Source organism: Antechinus flavipes, chromosome 3 (assembly GCF_016432865.1).
Source record: "Antechinus flavipes isolate AdamAnt ecotype Samford, QLD, Australia chromosome 3, AdamAnt_v2, whole genome shotgun sequence".
NCBI lineage: Eukaryota > Metazoa > Chordata > Mammalia > Dasyuromorphia > Dasyuridae > Antechinus > Antechinus flavipes.
The window spans coordinates 361,347,738-361,371,295 of NC_067400.1; the positions used below are offsets into that span (position 1 = coordinate 361,347,738).

Genomic DNA, 23,558 nt, shown 5'->3' on the forward strand with positions numbered 1-23,558 from the left:
TCAACTCTGGTTATCTTCTCTGTGTGCCTGCCTTGCCTGGAATGCCTTTTCTTCTCAGCTTTGACTACTGACCTTTTCTGGACCTTATATCCCAAATAAAACCCCATTTTCTACAGGAAGTCTTGCTCAACCTCTCTTAACTCTAGTGACTTCCTTCTTTTAATTATTTCCTATTTATCCTATATATTGTTCATTTTGTAGATATTTATTTTCATGTCATTTCCCCCATTCGACTGTAAGGTCTTTGAGGACAGAGAGGTAGAAATTATTTTTTTCCTTTTTAAAAAAATCCCCAGTACTTAGTACTGCCACATAATATTTAATGTTTATTGAATTCATAGCATTTAACATTTAATAAATTACTATATAATATATAAATATATTTATATATATGTGTTATATACAACATAAATGTGCTTAAATTTACATTTACAGGTAATATATAAATATGGTTGCATAATTGATTTTTTTTACTTTAGAAGTTAATTTGTGACCTTTTCAATTTTACTTTGAAATGGAATTATTTAATTCTCTATTTCTTGTTCTGTTAATTTGATCATTTTATATTTTTGTAAATATTCATTTATTTTATAGGAATTGTTGATTTTGTCGACATATAATTGCACAAAATAGTTTTTAAATAATCTTCATTGTAAATTTTCATTTCATTTTTGAAACTGGTAATCTGATTTTTTCTGTTTAATCAACTTAACTAATGGTTTATCTATGTTATTAGTTTTTTCAAAGAATTAACTCATAGTTTTATTTATTAATTTAATGTTGGGAATTTATTTTGTTTGTTTTTTTTAATGTTCAAGATTTCTATTTTGGCGTTTAATTGGAGTTTTCTCCTTTGTTGGAGTTCTAATATTTTTAGTGGCATTCCCAATTCATTGATCTTTTTTCCTTCACCTAAGGACTTCCTTGACTGCACCTCAACATTTGGGAATTTGGTGAATTTATCTTTGAAATTACCTTTAATTTAATTACCCACTGTTTTTGTTTTTTGAATCAATATTTCTTTAGGATTGTTTTCCAGTTTCAGTTGATTTTTAAAATATTTTTCAATGATCCTTTAATGTAATGTTATTGCATTGTGATCAGTAAAGAATATATACAATATTTCTCTTTTCTACTTCTATTTGTGAGGTTTTTATGTCCAAAACATATTTACATTCTAATGGATGGTGGAGGGGAGCTTTTAGAATACTAATGTCACATGGAGTCATGGAGGTAGTCAACTGAGACAGAAGACCTATATATAGTTTTGTTATGTTTTGAAGATGTAAGAAAAAGGGAAGGTGAGGGAAGGGAGAGGGGGAAAGGGCAGAGACAGAGGGAAGATATATTAGGAAAAAAGTTGGAGGAATGTTTTAAGACACATAATCAGGTTGTGAAAGTAGAATCATATCCAAACACAGAAGAAGTGGGGAAAGCTGGCGTCACTTGAACTGCACATTCATCTAAATTGGTCAAATGTGGAATAGAGAAAAGAAAAAGTATGAGAATAGAATGGAAGGAAATAAGCAATTAACTATCATAACTATTATTGGTAACAGAATGAATTGATCCATAAAATGGAAGATGTTAGCAGGATGTCTTAGCAAATAAAATCCAAAAACATCTTTTTTAAAAACCAGAAACACATTTGAAACAGAGACTCATAAAAAGCTAGCAAAATCTGTTATAACCTCAGATGAATACAAAAAAGCAGGCACAGCAATTATGATTTCAGACAAGGCACCAATAAAAATAGACTTAAAAGAGATATATGAAGAAAACTACATTTTGCTGAAACATAACAAAGACAACAAATTAACATATGTATGAAGTAACATAGCTTTTAAATACTTGAAAGATAAATTAAATTAATTACAAGGAAAAATAGATCACAATATCATAATAACAGAGGACCTCAATTTACCTTTATCAGCCTTAGATCAATTTAATAAAACTGTGAAACAAACAAAACCACCACCAAAAAACCTTACAAATTAAAGACCAAAACAGAAGTTTAGAAAAATTATATATGATAGATTTCCCTCTGGTAATTATTGAATAGAAATAGAAATGTTTCTCAGCTGTGCAGGGTACTTTACCAGTCTGGAACTCTTTCTTCATCTGTAAAATGAGGGCATTTGGAAGGACCTCTAAATTCCCTTCAAGGAATGAACTTATGATCCAATGTTATTCATTTAATCATAGTTTATTTTTTCCAATTACATATAAAAATATATTTTTTTAAACATTCATTCACTTCTATAAGATTTTGAGTTCTATATTTTCCCCTCTCCTTTTCTTCCTTCCCCTTCTCCAAGACAATCTGATACAAAATTACATTATATTTTATTACATGTACAATCATGTTCATTTCTATTTCTACATTAAGCATATTGTGAAAGAAGAATCAGAACAAAGGGAAAAAGCACGAGAAAGAAAAAAACTAACAAAAAAGTGAAAATAGTATACTTCAATTTGCCTTTAGATCCCATAATTCTTTCTATGGATATGGATAGCATTTTCCATCTTGAGTCTTGAAATTGTCTTTTATCATTGCATTCCTGAGGAGAGCTAAATCTATCAAAGTTGTTCATGGTACAATGTTGCTATTATTTGTATGATGTTCTCCTGGTTTTGCTCACTTAGCATTAGTTCACGTAAGATTTTCCAGGTTTTTCTGAAATCTGCCTGCTGGTTATTTCTTATGGCACAAGTAACCTATTACATTCATATGCCACAATCTTTTCAGCCATTCCCCAATTGGTAGGCATCCCCTCAATTTCCAATTCTTTGCCCCCCAAAAGAGCTGCTATGATATTTTTGTATATGTGGATCCTTTCCCCCTTTTTATGATCTTTTTGGGATACAGACCCAGAAGTGATCCAATGTTATTGCAAAAAGTTGGATGTGTGGAATATATTTCTTTTACAAGAAAATTCATACAATGGTCTTTCACTTAACAGTTCACAAAGGCAAATGCACTACACTTCATTATTATGATATACTATTAAGTGAAATTTTAAAGTATTTTCATGGTTTTAAAAAATTGTGTGTGTATTGTTGTTTTGGGGTGGGGTAGGGTTGATTTGGACCTGCCAGAGATTTCAGTGGTATGGGGAATTTCCAGTGTGAAACACCTTCTGCCAGTACAATCTAAAATGTAAAATTTAGTTACCTGAGGTCACTAAGTAGTTGCTTTGACTTGCCCAGTCATACAACTAATAGTCCCAGAATCAGTTGAATTTAGGTCTTTTTGACTTCAAGGTTGGTCTTCTATCGACCAAGAGACACTATGTTCCTGTAACTATATGAATATAATAAGAAAATTTTAATTCTACAATTTTTTTCCCCTTTTTATTATCAAAGGCTTCCTTGAACACCTGGAAAATGTGATAATAATCAAATATTTAATCAGTATTTTTTATCACTTACTCTGTGTACATTGCTATGATAAGTTTGAGGAACCAAATAATTGAGCAATAAACTTTAATTAAGCACCTATTGCATACTAGGTACTGAGCTAGGCCTTTGGAATATAAACAGAAATATGAGCAGTTTCTTCTCTCAAGAAATTTACCTTGTGCATGTGTGGGTGTATGTAAAATCGGCACAAAGTAATTGCAGAAAAGATGCTTACAGCCTAGGGTATCAGGAAACAGGAACTCAAGACACAATCTCTGACTTTAGTCACACTGGGGAGCTACAGACAGCTGACACACATGGGAAATTAGGTGTTCATCATGGTGTTGTTTTGCCATTTCCTTCTGCAGCTCATTTTACAGATGAAGAAACTGAGGCAAACAGGACAAAGTGACTTGACCAAGGTCACACAGCCAGTGTCTGAGGCTGGGTTTGAACTGAGGAAGATGAGACCCTGGCTCAAAGTCCAGCCCTCTAGCCACTTCCCCACCTAACTGTTCATAATCCTTGTGGTTTTGAAGTACAATAGCTGAGAGAGACTTTCTGAAGAAAACCAAGGTCAATGTAAAAGAAAAATTCTGATTCTGAAGAGGAGGGCATGTAATGTACCTCTATCCTTGGTACAGGATGGAGAGGAGCCATTGTCAGAATTTCTTGCTTTGTGAGTAGGTTGTGCTTAAATGTTGTTCAGTTGACGAGGGAAAGAGTGCATTAGAAAACAACCGGGATGTAAGAAACAAAAGCATCAACAAAAATGGGGTAGGGAAGTTAAAGAATTCAGTGAAGGGACTATTCTACAACTGACAGAACCTCACAGGATGTCTTTCTAAGGCACAGGTCTGATGATGTCATCTCCCTACTCAATAAACCATTATAATGATCTCGAGGGTGGTCTTCCTGCCTCGTCTCTCTGTACTCTGCTCCATCTTCCACTCAGCCATCAAAATGACATTTCCAAAACACAGATTTGACTATATTAACTCATCCCTATCCCCACTTAATAAACTTCATGCCTCCATCAACTCCAGGAACAGATACAAAGCCTTGTCTGATATTCAACTCCCTTCAAAACATGGCTCCTCCACCTTTCCAACCTTATTACACGTTGTACTCATCCATATACTCTCCAATCCAGTGGTCTCCTTACTATTTCTCAAAGGTTTCATTTCCTCTGCCCATTTTCACTGTTTGTGCTCCATTGCCCAGAATTCTCTCATCTCTGGTTTCCTAGATATCCTAGATACTGCCCTACCTTCTACAGGAAGCCTTTCCCAGTCTCTTATAACCCCAGTCGCTTCCCATTGTTGATTATTTCCAATGCATCCTGTAAAAAGTACAGGGTTGTTTGCATTAGACTATGAGCTCCTTGAGGTCAGGGACTGCCTATTACCTCTCTTTGTATTTCCAGTGCTTAGCACAATGCTTGGCACACAGTAGGTTCTTATTTGACTGATTCAAGGAAAGTGCTTTAAAGACCAATATTGCATATGAATTATTATTACTTATTGTCAGACATGGGAAAGCTTAAGGAGTTTGGAAGAAAACCAAGCTTCATAGGTTGACTGAAGATCAAGAACATTTTAATATTGCAAATCCTTACTAAGCATTCAATGGAAAAACAGATGTCTCATCCTAAAACAGCCAGATGGGAAATACACTGTATATGCTGACTCATTTAAATCTCATTTCAATTAATTAAAAAAGGATTCTACATATTTTAATGGGCTTCAGCTTGAGGCATTGAACTTGTATTTTAAGGAAAAGCTCTAACCTACACAACCTTCCAGGGATGGAATGAAGTAGGGAAAGAAATCTGAAATCTATGGGAGTTGTACAGAACTGCAGATGCTATATAAGGACATGTCAAATCTAAATCATTAAGCTTCATGGCTAAGCAGTTTGACTCTGCCCTACTAATTCTGTCATTTCATGTGATATTTGAAAAATTAATTCCTAGATCCTGCTCTGTCAATGATCACTTGCAATTCTGAATAGAGAATACTTATATTATTCACTCAATCTTCTAATTTCACATTATGACATATAGTACACAATGGATATTTGTTAAGCTCCTACTGTGTGCCAGATACTGTTACTGTTACAAGGATACAAATCAGACAGTCCTTGCCCTCAAGGAACGTGAGTTCCCTGTAACTCAACTAACAGTGGAAGATCATTTACAAAAGAAAACTGAAAAGTGAAGTGCATTGGGGATATGATGAAGTCAAAATCAGTCTAAAGTAAGCATAGAAGATGGTAAATCTGTCTAAAATGAGGGTAGAAGTCTCTACCATCTTCCTTAGAGATCAAGTTCATGGCTTTACTCTCCAATCAGAGAGTACTGAGCAGAGGATGAGGTACAAGTACCAAGGTTGACTGGATCTTGCAAGATAATTGCCAATGATGAGTTTATGGTGAAGAATCCATCTGAGGAGCAGTAAATAGGGTGCGTCTGTAAATTAATCACCTTACAAATAACGTTTTAAATAATTTGTCCAGATCTGTAATTTCATTGGTATGGGGGCAACTTTTAAGCATGAAAACTCCTTGTAATTTATCTGTTAACTTATAGCTACATAAAGTTGTCTGAAGACAATGAGAGATTAAATGACTTATGCACTATTCTCTCTCTAAAATAATATTATTTTAAGGTCTTGTGATCATGACAGTGGAAGGGCCAAGAATCAATACAGGATACAATATATAGGTCATGTCAATTTAGAATCATCCAAATATTTATGGATATTTATGGATAAGCTCTTATAGACAAGCCATTCTGCTAGGCTACACGGTAATGCTAAAACAATTAAGGAATCTGTAATACAGTTAAAGAGATGAACAATATTTTGAGTTTTTATTTTTTAGTTTTGAGTAAAAAAGACCAAAAATTGTTAGAAATTATTACTCAATTGTAACTAAAATGATGAGTACTTGTCTCCAAAAAATAAATATAAAGAATTTAAATAATTCTACCTGGCATCAGAAAAAAATTGAATAGGGCACCCCAGATCCAGATGGATTTACAATTTTATAAGTTAAAGAATAATTAATTCTGATATTAGATTGTTTTCAAATACAGAAACTCCTATAAACTAATTAAAGTTATAATTTCTAAACTTGCTAAACTCCTAAAAACAAATATGATTTTCATATACAAATGGGGGGGGGAGGAGAGAAAAAACCATAGATTAGTATCTTTAATAACTATCAGTACAAAAAGACTGAATAGGATATTGACAGAGACCAAAGCAACATATTGAAAAGAACATCACTATGATTTAAGTTGTATTTAATTATACCATACAGTGCTACACCAAGCATTTCAATATCAAGCTATAAGCATGACAGACATTAATAAAATTCATATTACATCCTGAATTAGGAAAAGCTTTAAAAAATTTTTTTAATGAAATATTTTCATAAGTTTAATAAAGATGATTGTGAAAATGCAAATCTATTTATTTGTTATTCCTTTTAAATATATAAAATTATCATGTAAATATTTTTCTTCTCCCCTGCCATAGACTAGATAGCTATCATTAAGACGCATAGGTATAGGTATGTAAAAATTATTCTATACATAATTCTATTATCAGTTCTTTCTCTGTATGTAGAGTATCTTCATGTGTCCTTTTATTCTTAATTTGTGTATTTACAATATTCAAAATGACTTATTCACTCAGTCTTTCTAAAAACATTAAGGGCATAACTTTCTAGCTGTGAGACTCTAGACAAGTCACTTAATCCCAATTGCCTTCCAAAAAAAAACAAAAACAAACATTTCTTACTGTATATTCTCTTGTTTCTGCTATTTCATTTCAATATTTTGAGCAAATCTTTCCATGTTTTCCTAAGAGCATTAAACTCATTTCTTATAGCACTATAGTATTCTATCACAATCATATGCCTGCCCTCCAAATTCCATTTTTCCATTCACATTATATTTGTGAATGCCCCTTCTTATTTTAATGTACTATATTCCTTCTCAGCTTTTATTTTACCCTAAACTTATGACCTTATTATCTTTTTCCCCTTACTGTCCTATTCCTTATTTTACCCATCCTTCTAAGACTTTGGCAAAGTATAACACTCATTTATATAAAATCCCCTCTAAGCATAAATGGCTTTTCCTTAATATGATGGACTCCACCTAAAAACAAGAGATATTATCTGTAACAGAGAAACACTAGAAGCTTTTACAAGAAGATCCATTGCTTTAAGAATAAAGCAAGGAAATCCATTGCCACTGTTGTCTGATAGTTTTAGAAATATGAGTTAGGAACCCTTCTTGCTTGAGCAATTTTTACATGACCCCAGGTATATAAAATAGGTATACAAATAAAACATTTGCTGATAATAAACCACAATTTTGTGATCGCTCCCCAGTTCAGTTATAACCCAGATAGGGTCGAAAACAAGTTTAAGAAACTTTAGTTTAAAAAACTCAACAGGTTTAATTAAAAAATTGAAATTACTTCAGTAAGGTAAAAAGATGTAAAACAAACACACAAAAATCATCAATCTTTCTGTATATTACTAACAGCTAAGATTAAAAAAAATAGAAATTCTGTTGAAGATGGAATGGAGTAAGGCATCCATCTATGTTGCATTTAGGATTTATAGGATCATAACTATAAATACTCTATAGAAAAGACATATAATTGGAAAGAGATGAATTGGGTCTTGCTGATAAATATAATGGTAACTAATTTATAGATTTAGTGCTATATCAAACTGTAAAGGGTTACTTTTAAATTGGTTTTTTGTTTTCAAAAAAGTTTCCTTTTCCTGACAACTGAAAAAATAAAAGATAAAATCATAGTTACAAATAGGCAGTGAAATAAAACAAATTCCCATATTAGTTACATCTAAATATATCTTATTTTGTACCTCAAATCCATCAGGTTTGTTAGGATATGGGTAGCAGGACTCAACAACGGTGTTTTGGAATCATGGTTGATTATTACATTGATCAGTTACTTTTTTTTTTAAATTTTATTTTATTTAATAATAACTTTGTATTGATAGAATCCATGCCAGGGTAATTTTTTTACAACATTATCCCTTGCGCTCGCTTATGTTTTGATTTTTCCCCTCCCTCCCTCTACCCCCCCCCCCCAAGATGGCAAGCAGTCCTATATATGTTGAATATGTTGCAGTATATCCTAGATACAATACATATTTGCAAAACCAAACAGTTCTCCTGTTGCACAGGGAGAATTGGATTTAGAAGGTAAAAATAACTCGGGAAGAAAATCAAAAATGCAAATAGTTCACATTCGTTTCCCAGTGTTCCTTCTTTGGGTGTAGCTGTTTCTGTCCATCATTTATCCATTGAAACTGAGTTAGGTCTCTTTGTCATAGAAATCAACTTCCATCAGAATACATCCTCATACAATATCATTGTCGAAGTGTATAATGATCTCCTGGTTCTGCTCATTTCACTTAGCATCAGTCCATGTAGGTCTCTCCAAGCCTTTCTGTATTCATCCTGCTGGTCATTCCTTACAGAGCAATAATATTCCATAACATTCATATACCACAATTTACCCAGCCATTCTCCAATTGATGGGCATCCATTCATTTTCCAGTTTCTAGCCACTACAAACAGGGCTGCTACAAACATTTTGGCACATACAGGTCCCTTTCCCTTTTTTAGTATCTCTTTGGGGTATAAGCCCAATAGAAACACTGCTGGATCAAAGGGTATGCACAGTTTGATAACTTTTTTTTTTTTTTTCAAGAAAAAAAATACTTTATTTTATATTTATGTTAAAAGATAAAATTGAAAATTTTATTTTATTTTATTTTTTTTTTTAAATTTTATTTTATTTAATAATAACTTTGTATTGACAGAATCCATGCCAGGATAATTTTTACACGACATTATCCCTTGCAATCACTTATGTTTCATTTTTTCCCCTCCCTCCCTCCTCCCCCCCCCCAGGATGGCAAGCAGTCCTAGATATGTTAAATATGTTGCAGTATATCTAGATACAATACATATTTGCAGAACCGAACAGTTCTCTTGTTGCACAGGGAGAATTGGATTCAGAAGGTAAAAATAACTCAGGAAGAAAATCAAAAATGCAAATAGTTCACATTCATTTCCCAGTATTCCTTCTTTGAGTGTAGCTGTTTCTGTCCATCATTTCTCCAATGAAACTCAGTTAAGTCTCTTTGTCAGAGAAATCCACTTCCATCAGAATACATCCTCACACAATATCATTGTCGAAGTGTATAATGATCTCCTGGTTCTGCTCATCTCACTCAGCATCAGTCCATGTAGGTCTCTCCAAGCCTCTCTGTATTCATCCTGCTGGTCATTCCTTACAGAGCAATAATATTCCATAACATTCATATACCACAATTTACCCAGCCATTCTCCAATTGATGGGCATCCATTCATTTTCCAGTTTCTAGCCACTACTAACAGGGCTGCTACAAACATTTTGGTACATACAGGTCCCTTTCCCTTTTTTAGTATCTCTTTGGGGTATAAGCCCAATAGAAACACTGCTGGATCAAAGGGTATGCACAGTTTGATAACTTTTTGGGCATAATTCCAGATTGCTCTCCAGAATGGTTGGGTTCGTTCACAATTCCACCAACAATGCATCAGTGTCCCCGTTTTCCCGCATCCCCTCCAACATTCATCATTATTTTTTCCTGTCATCTTAGCCAATCTGACAGGTGTGTAGTGATATCTCAGAGTTGTCTTAATTTGCATTTCTCTGATCAATAGTGATTTGGAACACTCTTTCATATGAGTGGTAATAGTTTCAATTTCATCATCTGAAAATTGTCTGTTCATATCCTTTGACCATTTATCAATTGGAGAATGGCTTGATTTCTTATAAATTTGAGTCAGTTCTCTATATATTTTGGAAATGAGGCCTTTATCAGAACCTTTAACTGTAAAGATGTTTTCCCAGTTTGTTGCTTCCCTACTAATCTTGTTTGCATTCGTTCTGTTTGTACAAAGGCTTTTTAATTTGATATAATCAAAATTTTCTATTTTGTGATCAGTAATGGTCTCTAGTTGATCAGTTACTTTTACAATTATTGTATAAATCGTTCTGCTCACTTTACTCTGCATTAATTCAAACAAGACTTCTGGGTTTCAATGAAGCTATCCTTTTCATTTCTTATAACATAGTATCATTCCTTTATTTTCATATACTTGTTCACAGCCATTCTCTTAATTTATGGGTAATCCTAACTTTCTAGGTCTTTTAAAAATTCTATTTTTGCACACATGGATCCTTTCCCTCTTTATCTGAACTCTTTATGAGCCTAACTTGTAGTGGTATTGCCAATTCAAAGAAAAACAGTTTGATGAATTTTAAGGTTGATTCACATTTTTTCAAAATTGTCGAACAGATTCTCAATTCCACGAATGTATTCATGTGTCTTTTTTCTCTTAGTTTCTTCAACATAATTTTCTTTTTGTCAATGTTTCCAATTTGTCAGGTACAAAATGAAACCTCTTAGTGACTTTTTAGTTACTTTTGAAAAGTGCCTGCTAATATCTTCTGACCATTTAATTAGAGAATGTTATCTTAAAATTTTGAATCAGTACTTTATATTCTCAGAAAAGAGACCAAAGGATTACTTTCCAGCACTATGGGGGAGAAGATCAGTAACATCAAGAAAAATTAAAAGGGAAAAGGTGAGAAATAGACTACCTAGCAGTACCAGATCTCAAACTGTACCATCATAAATAGTAATCATCAAGTGGGATGATAATAGTTAAAAAACAAATCCAGAAGAGTTGATCAATGATATAGATTACATGATCCAGAAATAAGTGAGCATAGTAACAATGTTGAATAACTTCAAGGATAGCAACAATTGGGATTTAGAATTTTGACAAAAACTAGCAAGCTTCTTGGCCATAACTAGGTTTAAACCAACATACTACACCCTATACTACTATCCATTCCAAATGGATATATGATATAAACAAATGACACTCCATGAACACATTAGAAGAAAAATTTTTTAACCATGGACATAGGTGAATTTTTAACAAGAGATAAAGTTGACAACAGGAGATAAAATTGGTAATTTCAAGTACATAAAATTGAAAGGCACAACCAATTTTAATGCCTTTAGTATTTGAAACTGGGTAAAAATCTTTTTGCACATTTGTATGAGCAAGAGATCAAGTAGAAATTGGATATAAATTGGAAAGTAATCAACAACCATATGAAAAATTCTCTACCAGTAATAAGGTCCTGAAGAGCAGGGATTATTTCATTCTTTGCTCTTGCTTTAAATATCTTTTGCCAGGCTATTTCCTGGCATACTGTAGGTTCTTTCTACTGCGTTTGTTAATGGAAATGCAAATTCAAACATTTAAGTTCTTCAGATTGGCTGATAAAAAGATGAAAAAGAGGAAATTGGCAATTGTTTAAAGAACCACTGGTGATTAAAGAACTATTGGTGAGTCTGTGAATTCCTCTAGCCATTCTGGAAATAAATATGGAAACTATACTTCAAAAAGAGATACAAAAGTAGTCAAAGACAGAGGTAAAGGATTTATTTGTTTAAAAGATTTATAGGATCTTTATTTTTTTGCTGGCAAAGCAATGGAAACCAGGTGTTACTCATCAATGGGGAACAGCTAAATGAATTATGGGACATGAAAGTAATGGCATATTATTTACCTTAAGAAATCAGTTAGATGCCAGTGATAGAGCACCTGCTCTGGAGTCAGAAGGACCTAAGAGTCACAATATTTTACTAGCTATGTGACTTGGCAAATCACTTAACCTCAATTGCTCAAAAAACCCCAATTATAAAAAAAAAAAAAAATGATGACAGTCTTGAGGAAACCTTAAATGACTTGTACAAATTGCTATGTATTGAAGAGAAAGCTATAACAAAAATGTACACAATGATTATAATAACATAAATAACTCTTGACACTCCAGAATTTTGATTAACGTGACCTATGAAGATTCCATCAGACTAAAAACAAAGAATTTGTCCCACCTTTTGAAAAAGAAGTAGATGATAGGAGTATAAAAAGACATATATCTTTAATCATGGTTAATATTTTGGATTGCATTAATTTATTTATTACAAGGGGAGAGGTGTTAATTGGTGGCTAGAGATAGTGATGTAAAAAAAAGTGTTTATCACTGTATGAAAAAGAACAAGTGACACAAACAAGGCAGTTTTGTTATATCAAGTAAAATTTAATATATGATCTTTTTTATTTTTTGTATATTGAAATGTTCATGTTTATTGATGTTTTTAAGCCCATAAATTTTACTTTTTCTAACACCTCATGTACACTTCCTTTTCTGACCACCACTGTGGTACAGACCATCACCACACCACACCTAAAAACAGAAGCAGAATCAAATCCAAAATACATTTCAAGTCTTCATATCCTACCCCCACCCCAAGCCAACTTTCTGGTCTAGTGAACTGGCCTCCTGTTCAGCATTTTTTTCTTTGTCCTCAATGCCAAAAATGCTCTCCCCTTCCTTAACTCTGCTTACTGAATTTTAAATCTCAAGTAAAATCCCATTTTAAAACAGCAAGCTTTCCCTAATCCCTCTTAATTCTAGCATCTTCCCTCTGTATTTAATTTGTTCACTTAGTTACTTGCATGTGGTCTTCCCCATTAAGTTGTGAGCATCTCCAGGTAGCCCAGTGTTTGGCACAGTGCCTGTTATAGCATAGGTGCTTAATAAATGTTTACTCATCGTTAACATTTTAAAAAGAGAGTGGGAGGTCTAATAAAAAAAGTCTTGGAATCCAAGTCTAAATCATGCTAATACCTGTGTGATCTTAAAGTACTAAAACTTTTGGCCCTCAAGTTTCAAAACAAATTTGTTGGATGAAATGAAATCTAGAACCTTTCAGCTCTACCAGTCTATGAATTATTAAGCATCATGACAAACACGAAGAGAAGGCTTCTTAACTTCCTGCTGTTCTTCTGCTGCCAAATACAGTACTGCCTTTATATTATTATGTTGAAAGTGAAAGACAGTTATTATCCAAATTTATTTCTATTTTTAAAAACTAGAAAAAATATCTTTATCACATAAATCAGCTATATTAGAATATATTCTTCCTGTAAAAAGAAACTTTCAATGGAGCAATTAAATTCAAATTCCCAAGCTGGAGGGCTGAAACTCCAAAAAGGTGTGCTTGAATCAGACAAGGAGCACTTAAGGCTAATTACCTATTTGATGTGAGACAATGGCTCTACATATTTAGATGAGATGGTGATGTGATGGCTCTCCTCACCATTGGTGCTTATTCAACGTTTGGTGTGGAGATAATTGTAGGCAAGGATTGATGGTTGGAAGGAGAGAAGTCAGAGTCGCTTGGCTGCAGAATAAGGAGGAGAGGTGCTTCAGGTTCAGGACTCCAGAATCCAGGATACATCTCTGGCAAGCCTCCTGGAAGTTTGCCTGCCTCCTTCACTTCTCCCCCTAAAGACCAAGAACTTTGATTTATCCTGACTCTGGTTGACTCTGAGGCCCTCCAGGGAGCTAGCCTGTACTTTATACCCAAGAAAAGCCTAATAAAAAAGATATCTAACACCAGTTTTAGAATTTTATTGCAACTCAAGTTTTAGAATTTTACCAACTCAGTACAATATTTCATTAAAACTTAAGATTTGCAACCTGCATTTCCACCTGCTTTACATGATATATGAGCATAATTTTTTAATTAAAATGCTATTTCCTACTTTTCTCCATGATATTCCAGTTAGAAAGATGCTAATGTTCCACAATATTTTTCTAGGCTGTCTTTGACACAATTGTTAAAAATTGGCTGAAATACTGAATTTTAAGACATACAATTTTATGGCCCTTGTAAGATAGAAAATTTTTTTTTACTGCACAACCATAAAATTTTAAAATGTTATCTGCCTAGAAATTTGTTAAAATTTGACATAACGGAATATGAATTAACATAAATATGAAATCCTCATACAAAATATTTAAGCACTTCCTATCAGAGAATGTCCAAGACAGTTAAAATCATCTCTAAATTGCAGTTAATGAGCCAAAAAAACTGTGGCACTTTAGAAGATAAGACATTAATTCTATTGCATATTTTGAGCATTTAAACAGCCTGATCAATAGCAGGTTACTGGACAGAATAAAAAAGCAACTTTCTTTAAGGTGTTAATCTTTTGGGATCACGGGGGAACATGGATGTCTGACGAACATTGTGTAATCCCAGGTACAGCATAGTAACTCGCTCCAATCCTGTAAAAACAAAATATTTCATCAATCTTTTCTTTTTCTAAAGCTTCTTAGGATCTCACTCATCTAAACTGATCAATACATTCATTTGCATATTGGCACATTCTAGTTGTCATTTCAGAAACGTAGATTATGCCAAGGAGCTAGATCAGATAATTTTTAAAATCTTCACCAATAGGTATTCTGTATTAAGTTTACCATTACTGTACAAAGATAGGTTCTCTTGACTAGTGTGACCCTTTTCAAAAAATGTGAGATATATGAATGAATTCTATTTTGGTGTATACAGTTTTATAAAATTTCAAGTTATACCTGAACTCATTAGAGTACAGAATTCAATAATAATTGTGTTATACCATATGAGGTTCTTTTTATAATATTCAACTACAAGATGGTCTCTGATTAGAATAACATTTTTTAAAAGAAAGATCTGCCTTTTCCCAACATGGTTGAACCAAATATCATGTCCTTCATAAAACATTGTTTAATTTTTGGCCTCTTCCCAATGATCTTTTTTTCCTTGGGTCTCAAATGCACAATTTTATAATATGTAGTTATATTCTTCTAACTACACTGTAAGGTACAAAGACTGAATTCAACATTTATTAAAAAAGATTTAAAATTTGTACTTTCTCTAGTAACTAGCAGTGTTATACATATAAAATATGCTTAATGAATATTTAGTTAAATATATGAAGTATGACTATAAAATAAAATTAATTTTTCTGTGCAACTTAAGAAAGCAGTTTCATGTCTTTCTATCCATCAGAAATATCTATAAGGATTAATGACCAAATATCAAAGAAATCAGTAAATTGCTTAATAATTCTCTTTTTTATGATAAATCTAAGACTATTGATTATATATCATAAGCAATCCTTATAAATAAAATGAGCTTATATGTAAAAAGTATGCTTGAATTTCCTGAATCTTACATTTTATAGAACAGTAGCAAAGGGACCTCAAGTGTCATTCCAATCCATATCTATATAACATTCCTTAAAAAAAATTTTTTTTTAAATTCCTTAATTTAATATCAAATCTGCTCCTGTAATTTTTTTTTTCCCCCAATCTCATTTCTTTCACTTGACCACAATGGGATCTAAATAATCCATAGAACTTTTCTATCCTGGTTGTCTGATCTTAGAGGTATTCTAGGCTTGCCAACATCATCACTAAAAGGCCATAACTGAGTACAATAAAGACTATCATGTTAGAGGATTTGAATTTTCTTAATGAAGGGTTTTGGTTTTTTTAGCTTGCAGGTGACCAAAATGATCAGATCTTTATATACAAACATTCCTGTAGTTGATTTTTTGAGTCTATGATGTAGGACTTTGTATTTATGTTCATTAAATTTTATCTAATTAGATAAAAGTTCCATCCATCTCTAAATTCATGACACTAAATTAAAATTAGTTTATCCCTTCCTTTTCTACACAAAATAGACAAGACAGAGACAAAGATGAACAAGTGATCAGGGTCAGGAATAAACAGCTAACCTAAAAACACTTTCCCCAACTTTCTTCCAAATTGTTATTGGGATGGAAGCAAACCTAAAAAAAGCTAAAACAAAGTCAGAAACCCAATTATAATTATAGCCATTTAATAAATTACATTAAAGATTTTAAATTCTGTAAAGATAATAAAGCAAAAAGCTGTTCTTCCACATTCTAAAAGATGTCCTTAATTTAAATGAAATTCAAAATTTCAATTAAATCCTTTATCAATATCAGTTTTCTTTCTTTCTTTTATTTTAAATAAGGCAAAAAGAAGGTTGAATTAAGAGTCTTTAAGGACTAGGAAAGAAAACTGAACATTCCATTTATTAAGTACATCCAGTATTTTGAATTTCATTATGAATAAAAATAAACTGCCACTCCTCATTTTAAAGGATTGAAAACATAATTTCAAAACACATCCAAAAGAACTATTGTGAATGAATTTTGTCTTGATAATCTTTTGTGTGATTTTACTCATTTCAAGATCACCTTCCAATTCAATTTGTAGGATTTAAAAATATTTAAAATTGAGCATCATATGACAATTTCTTTAAGCCTTACCAAAAACACTTTCTGAAATCCAGTTATGATGAAATTTAGTTAGTATTGATCATTTCCTCAAATAAAATTCCAACTGTAACCACATATGACAAAGTAATACTAAGAAAATATTACCAATGCCACCACCAGCATGAGGAGGAGCTCCAAAACGGAAGGAATCGATATAAGCCTTTATTTTCTCCAGGTCTACAAAAAGGAAGAAAAAAAAAAGCATAATTTTGAACTCATTTAATAGAGATACAATCTTATATACAATTACCAATAACCCATTATAGAAATGTGCAAATCTGTTTATTTAAAATGAACTCTGCCTTCCTTCTGCCCTTGAAACATTTAAGTAAGTTACCAATTCCATGATGTAATGCCCTTTCTGTTAGCAGCTGAGGATCATGAATTCTCTGTGCTCCAGACAAGATTTCTTCCCCTCTCATGAACATGTCATAAGAGTTGGATTGTTTCTAGAAAAAGTAAAAATGGATTTATTTCACTATGAATTATTCATCTATTATTGTAATTATGCTCTCTATTATATGTATTTTTAAAATTAGTATTTACAGTTGTAGAGAAGGTTGTAGAGAAATCTGTATTGGTTGATGAGTCTCCTCATCTGGAGATTCCAAACATGTCTTATTGTTCCCATTCATAGCCATGGGGCCTGTTAACACAAACAGTCTGGACCTGTGCTCTGAATGGTGGAGGGAACTCCTGACAAGGAAACTATCACACTAGAAAGGGAATATCCTATGACCCATGATTTTGGAGAGGTGACTAAAGTATTGAGAGTTAAATGATTTGTCCATGATCACAAAACCTGAGTGTACCAGACACAGGACTTCAATTCAGATCTAATTTGAAAGAAGAGAAGTACCTCTAACCATTACATTGTGCTTAAATTATTTTTTTTTGGGGGGGAAGGAGAAAAAAAGACCTACATCTCTACTTAAATAAATTGTGGTTGGTGAATACTACAGTTCTAAAATAAGGAGCATCTCTATTTCTTTAACAACCTGATGACAAAAACGGTTCCAAACAATAAATTAACTTTTTCAAAAATTAGATTACATTGCTTTAATGAATGAACCGTAATCATATTACTATTAACCCTCCTCAACCCCACCCTTCACTATGCATAATACAATAGTAGATTCCAGGGAGTAATCACAAGTGATTGCGATAATTACCTTCCTTAATTTATTTTATCATGAGATATTTTCCTCCTTGTTTGATTATGCTATCCTAATTTCAACAAGAATACTTTTAGGCTATTATACTTGAGCAAATTATCAATCTAATTTAAATATGTTTTTTAAATTATCAAATATAAACAAAATAAGCTGCATTTTGATAATATGTCAACTTGTTCTCTTTTAGATTAGTTGGTAGTAATGGGATAATTTGTAAACTTCTAATTAGAAATAATAGAGTATAATCTAAAATAAATTTATGATTATACTTATTTTATATTTATGTGGTCTTTTTTCCTCAATAGTTATGAATAAAAGATAGCCTATCATATTAATGATAAGTGAAAGAATAGCATGCAGATTTAAAATATCAGACTTACTATTGTAGGCAGACATAGCACATAGTAGCAATGATTTTACACACACACAATGGCGGCCATTCAAATAAAATAAATTTTCCCCAAAAGAACACAAACTCTATCCATACCCCAACAATAAATTGTTTTAAAATTAAAGTACTTACAGGATTTCTTGGGTCAGGCATTGTATAGAATGGTCTTACAGCCAAAGGATATTTGTCAAGAATATAAAAATCAGTATCATACTTTAAAGAGAAGAAATATTTTTGACAGTGTTAATAATAAATATATTTAATAGTAACAAAATGAACTGTAACCACAATTTTCCCGTTAGAATAAAAAAATTCACTAAAATAGTTTATTCATTGTAGCCCTTCCATTTAATTTGACAGTGAAACAATTTTACATTTTGACTTAAACTGAAAATGGAATGAAAATGTACATTTCTTAATTTTTTTCTGTGAAATGACATTGTGAAAATTTTTTTTATGTAGCAGAAATAAAATTAGTCAACTTTCTAACTTATTTATTTCCAGTGTCTTGCTTCTATCTAAGTTGTACTTATGAACAGCCAGAAGGAGGAGCTCATGGATTGCTTTTAATTTTATTAGCATCTCCGCCTCCCCCCCCCCCCCCCCAAGTTTGTATTTATATTAGGACAAAATTAAAAACTAACTTCTAGGTTTATATTTTCTTTCTCAAAACACCAAAGAATTAGTAGATAAAAATGAATTGTTATTTCTTCGAGTTTTTTCCTTTCAAAAGATACATGAAAGAAGTCTCAAGGCAGCTAAAGAAGAAACAGATCATTTAAAAATAATCTCAAGTAATTTTAAGATCCTTTTTAAATATAATGCCTAAAATTCTTTAGCTCATAAATTCTTTAAAGTAATATTAAAGGAGATAACATATGGCAGGGCTATCATCTTTGGAAAATCATTTAGTATATAGCTGAAATACTAGTCAACTGCTTAACTCTAAAAGCTAATATCATCAGGCTTTGCTAAACATGAATTTTCTGAGAAACTTATTCTATTATTCTTATCTTGTTATTAGAGACATCTGGAGCAACATTGTACTAATGGTCTGTTTACCCCAGAATCTATCTCATTAGCAAAGGAATATAGGCATACTCCAGTTTTTTAGAAATTCCAAGAAATAAATAATAAACAATATTACCTTTTCTTTTACCAGACGACCCAAGAGTTTCTCATTTGGTGTACTGAAATAGAAATTTGAAATGATTTATTCAAGGGTGGAACAGTAAAGGAAAGTCCCTTTCAAAGATTTTGCTGATTAATTTTTAAAATTTCTATTTTGAAGTTACTACACCTAGCTTCAAATTTAGAACAGAAAGGAACCTCAGACATCATCTAGTCCAAATTGTTCATTTTATAGTCAACAAGCACTTTGTTTTTATTTTTAAAAATTTGAGTTCCAAATTTTCTCTCCCACCCAGCCCTTCTTTCCCCCACCCAGTGAGATGGTGAATAATATGATATCTATTGTAAGTGTGAAATCATGCAAAATATATGTTCATATCAGCCATGGGGGGGGGGAGGGGGGGAGAAGAGGAAAGAAAAAATGAGACAATTATACTTTAATTTGCACCCAGAATCTACCAGTTCTCTGAAGGTGGCCAACAATTTTCATTATTAGTCCTCTGGAACTGTCTTGGAAAATACTAAGAGAAGTCTTTTCACAGTTGACTATCGTTACAATATTGCTCTTATGACATATAATGATCTAGTTCTGCTCACATCATTTTGCATCAGTTCACACAGGTCTTCCCAAGATTTTAAAAAATAATGCCCTCATCATTTCTTTTAGCACAATAGTGTTCCGTCACAATGATATACTATGATTTTTTCAGCTATTCCCTAATTGATGAACATCCCCCTCAATTTTCAATTCTTTGCCACCATTAAAAAAAGCTGCTATAAATATTTTTTTGTAATATAGGTCCTTCTCCTTTGATCTCTCTGGGATACAGATTTAGTACTGGCATTGCTAGGTATGCAGTTTTATAGATCTTAAGGCACAGTTCCAAATTTTCTAGAAAGACTGGACCAATTTACAACTTCATCAACAGTTCATTAACGTGTCTACTTTTCCATACCATTTCCAGCACTTGTTATTTCTGATAGGTGGGTATGAATTAGTTCCTCAGAATTGTGTTAATTTTTATTTTTTTAATCAATAGTGATTTAGAATATTTTTTCATATGACTACAGGCAGCTTTGATTTCTTCTGACAACTGCCTGTTCACATCTTTTGAGCATTTATTTATCAACTGAAGAATGGCTCTTAAATATTTTGAATGTGATACTGCAGGTAATAGCCACTGGAATAGACTGAAACTTGTGTTAACATGGTCAGACTTATGCTTTAGGGAAGATCAATGTGATAGTTGAATGGATTGGAATGAGGAGAAACTTGAGGCAATGGATTATTTCAACAGTCTAGTCATAAAGTGATGGGAGCTTATACTAGGGTGCTAGCAGTGGAAGAGAAAAAGAGGAACCTATAGATTTAGTTGGTGAAAAAGAACACTAGGCTTAGAATCAGAAAAACTTATTTTCATGAGTTCAAATCCAGGCTGAATACCTCTTGGAAATGTTAAACTATTTAGTATCTTTGACAAGAAAACCCCAAAATGGGGTCATGAAGAGTAGGATACTACTGAAATGACTGAACAAAAACAAAACAACTGATTGGATATAGTAAGGAGGAGCCAAAGATAATACCCAGGATAATTCCCAAGGCAGGAAAAAAAAAATTAGGAAGAAGGAACAGTTCTGAGGAAAAGATAATGATTTGAGTTTTGGACTCATTGAATCTGGAGTTCAAAGAATTCAGTAAGAAGCTAGAGATTGAGGTTGGAGAAGTAGACCTAAGAATAATCTGATTAGAGATGACAACTGAATCTCCTGGAGCTGATGAGATCATCAAGTGAAATAGTATAAAGAGAAAGAAAAGAAGACCAAGAACAGGGCCTTCTTGGCTATATGCATAGTTAGCAGGCAAGAAGTGAATGAAGATTCATCAGATGGCATTGGGAAGACAAACAGAAAGGAATTAGAAGAAAAGAGATGAAGAAACTGATTTTTTTTTTAAAGAAATTGAGCCAAGAGAAATTAGTAACACAGGTATTGAACTTAGATCATGAGTCCAAATCCAACACTTTTTTTTTGGACCCATATAGACAATAAATTCATCATTTCCAACATACCAATATTTATGTTATCTTTTAATAATAGGACTACAAAGAGGTTCTACTTATTTTTTAAAAATGTTTCACAACTGATTATATTATGAAGACCTGAAAATTTACTGAAAATCTAATTTGTGAATAAATGGAGAATTATACTGTACAAATGGAAATAAATGTTAAATTTTCATGGCAAAGATGGCATATTTTTTGATCTTAAAATAGAATCTTAGCAATAAAAATGACACTTAAGACTGAATAATATCTTGTGACTGAATAGTAACTTAAAACTGAAAAGAAAAAACAGGGATTTTTTATTAGTCTTATTTCTAAGGAAGTCTAAGGAATAAAGGGAATTAAAAAATAAAAGCTCCCTTTATGTTGGGTCACCTAACAGGGGCATAGAATGATTAAGGAAACAGACTGTATTTTTGTTTCTCTTTTCTTGTGGACTATGGGTTGTCACTACTAGCTTGGAAAAGAGAGACTACCTACTAATGACTATTGCTTTTCCTTTTCACACATAAGGGCAAAATTGGCTATTTATATAACCATTTTAGGAAAAGTATGCAGATAAAAAACCTTGTTGGGGCACTCTTTGCAATTTGTATGACTGCTGATATCTCAAAGACATCAAAATAAGAGGAAGAGGACGCACATACACAAATACTGATAGTAGCTCTATTCCAATGCATTGGAAACTAAGGAGAGAGGGTATCCATTTATTTAGGGTTGGTTAAACAACTTATGATATATGAATGTGATGGAGTATTACTGTGGTTTAAGAAATAAAGAAATGGGATAGTTCAGAGAAAGCAGAGGAAAACCTCTAAAAACTTATAAAGAAACAATGAGATGATTCCAACCAATTCCAATTGTTCAGTGATGAAGAAAGCCATCTATACCCAGAGAGAGGACTGTGGGAACTGAGTGCAGATCCAATATATTGCCATATTATATGTACAAAAGTATTGATCGCAGCTCTCTTTTGTGGCAGAAAAAAATTGAGGAGATGCCCATCAATTGGGAGTAATTGAATAAATTGTATATGATCATGATGAAATACTATTGTGCTACGAGAAAGGATGAACAGGATGCTCTCAAAAACACCTGGAAAGACTTATGTGAACTGATATAGAAGTGAAATAAGCAAAACCAAGAGAATATTGCACACAGTAACAGTAATAATGTACGATAATCAAAAGTGAATGACTTAACTATTCTCAATAATACAATGTTCTAAGACACAATTCTGAAGGACATGATGAAAAATGCTATCTACATGTATACATATATTGGATTTAACATATATTTTATTAAATTTTGTTTTCCTTGTTGGTTTGTCTTTTTGGTCTCTGGTGTTTGATGATTGCACATGTATAATCCACATCAAACTATATTGTGTTCTAAAGCAGGGGAGAGATGTAGGAAGAAAATTTCGAACTCAAAATTTTTTAAAAAGTTAAAAATTGTTTTTACATGTAATTGGGAAAAATATTAAATTAAAAAAAAAAGACCTTTTGGATTTTAATCAATGCAATGATAAATCAGGATTCCAAAGGATTAAAGATGAAAGCATGTGACCCATTTCTGATAGAGAAGTGATAAATAAAAGACATAAAAATGTAACATACATTTTTTGTACATGGCCAACACATGGATATGTTTTAACTATGCATATTTGACACAAGGATTGTGTTTCTTTTCTTTTGTGTAATGGGGAAAGGGAGGTAGAAAAAAATTTAAAGCAAAATAAAAAAAAAGTTTTAAGGTTTAAGAAAAAAACCCTGAAAATTACATAAAAGGGTACTGAATTATTTACCTATAAGGTGATATATCTATATATTAAAAATAAATAATTTTCAGTATTTACTTTGTTTATAAAGACACATACACATATGCACAAACACCACACACACACACACACACAGGGCAGAAAGCAGAAAAAGGAATTTGATTTGATTATCTTAATGTATGATAGAGAAAAGAGAAAAAGAGATGGAAGGGAAGGAAATTCTCTCAACCTCTAAATGTTGGGATGACAAGTCAATAGATTTTTTTCCTTCTTTCAGTAAGGAAAC

At 32.3% G+C, this 23,558-nt stretch overlaps 1 protein-coding gene across 1 annotated transcript in view; it reads right to left on the reverse strand.

Annotated features, from left to right (window-relative positions):
• Positions 1–13,988: 13,988 nt before the first annotated feature.
• DARS1 (aspartyl-tRNA synthetase 1) overlaps positions 13,989–23,558 on the reverse strand; it is a 75,791-nt gene continuing 66,221 nt past the window's right edge. The window contains exons 12-16 of the mRNA XM_051985804.1: positions 19,446–19,488; positions 18,431–18,511; positions 17,070–17,181; positions 16,838–16,909; positions 13,989–14,663 (exon numbers count right to left, since the gene is read on the reverse strand). Of these exons, the coding sequence (XP_051841764.1) occupies positions 14,572–14,663; positions 16,838–16,909; positions 17,070–17,181; positions 18,431–18,511; positions 19,446–19,488 (400 nt within the window). The 3' untranslated portion in view covers positions 13,989–14,571. The remainder of the gene's footprint in view (positions 14,664–16,837; positions 16,910–17,069; positions 17,182–18,430; positions 18,512–19,445; positions 19,489–23,558) is intronic.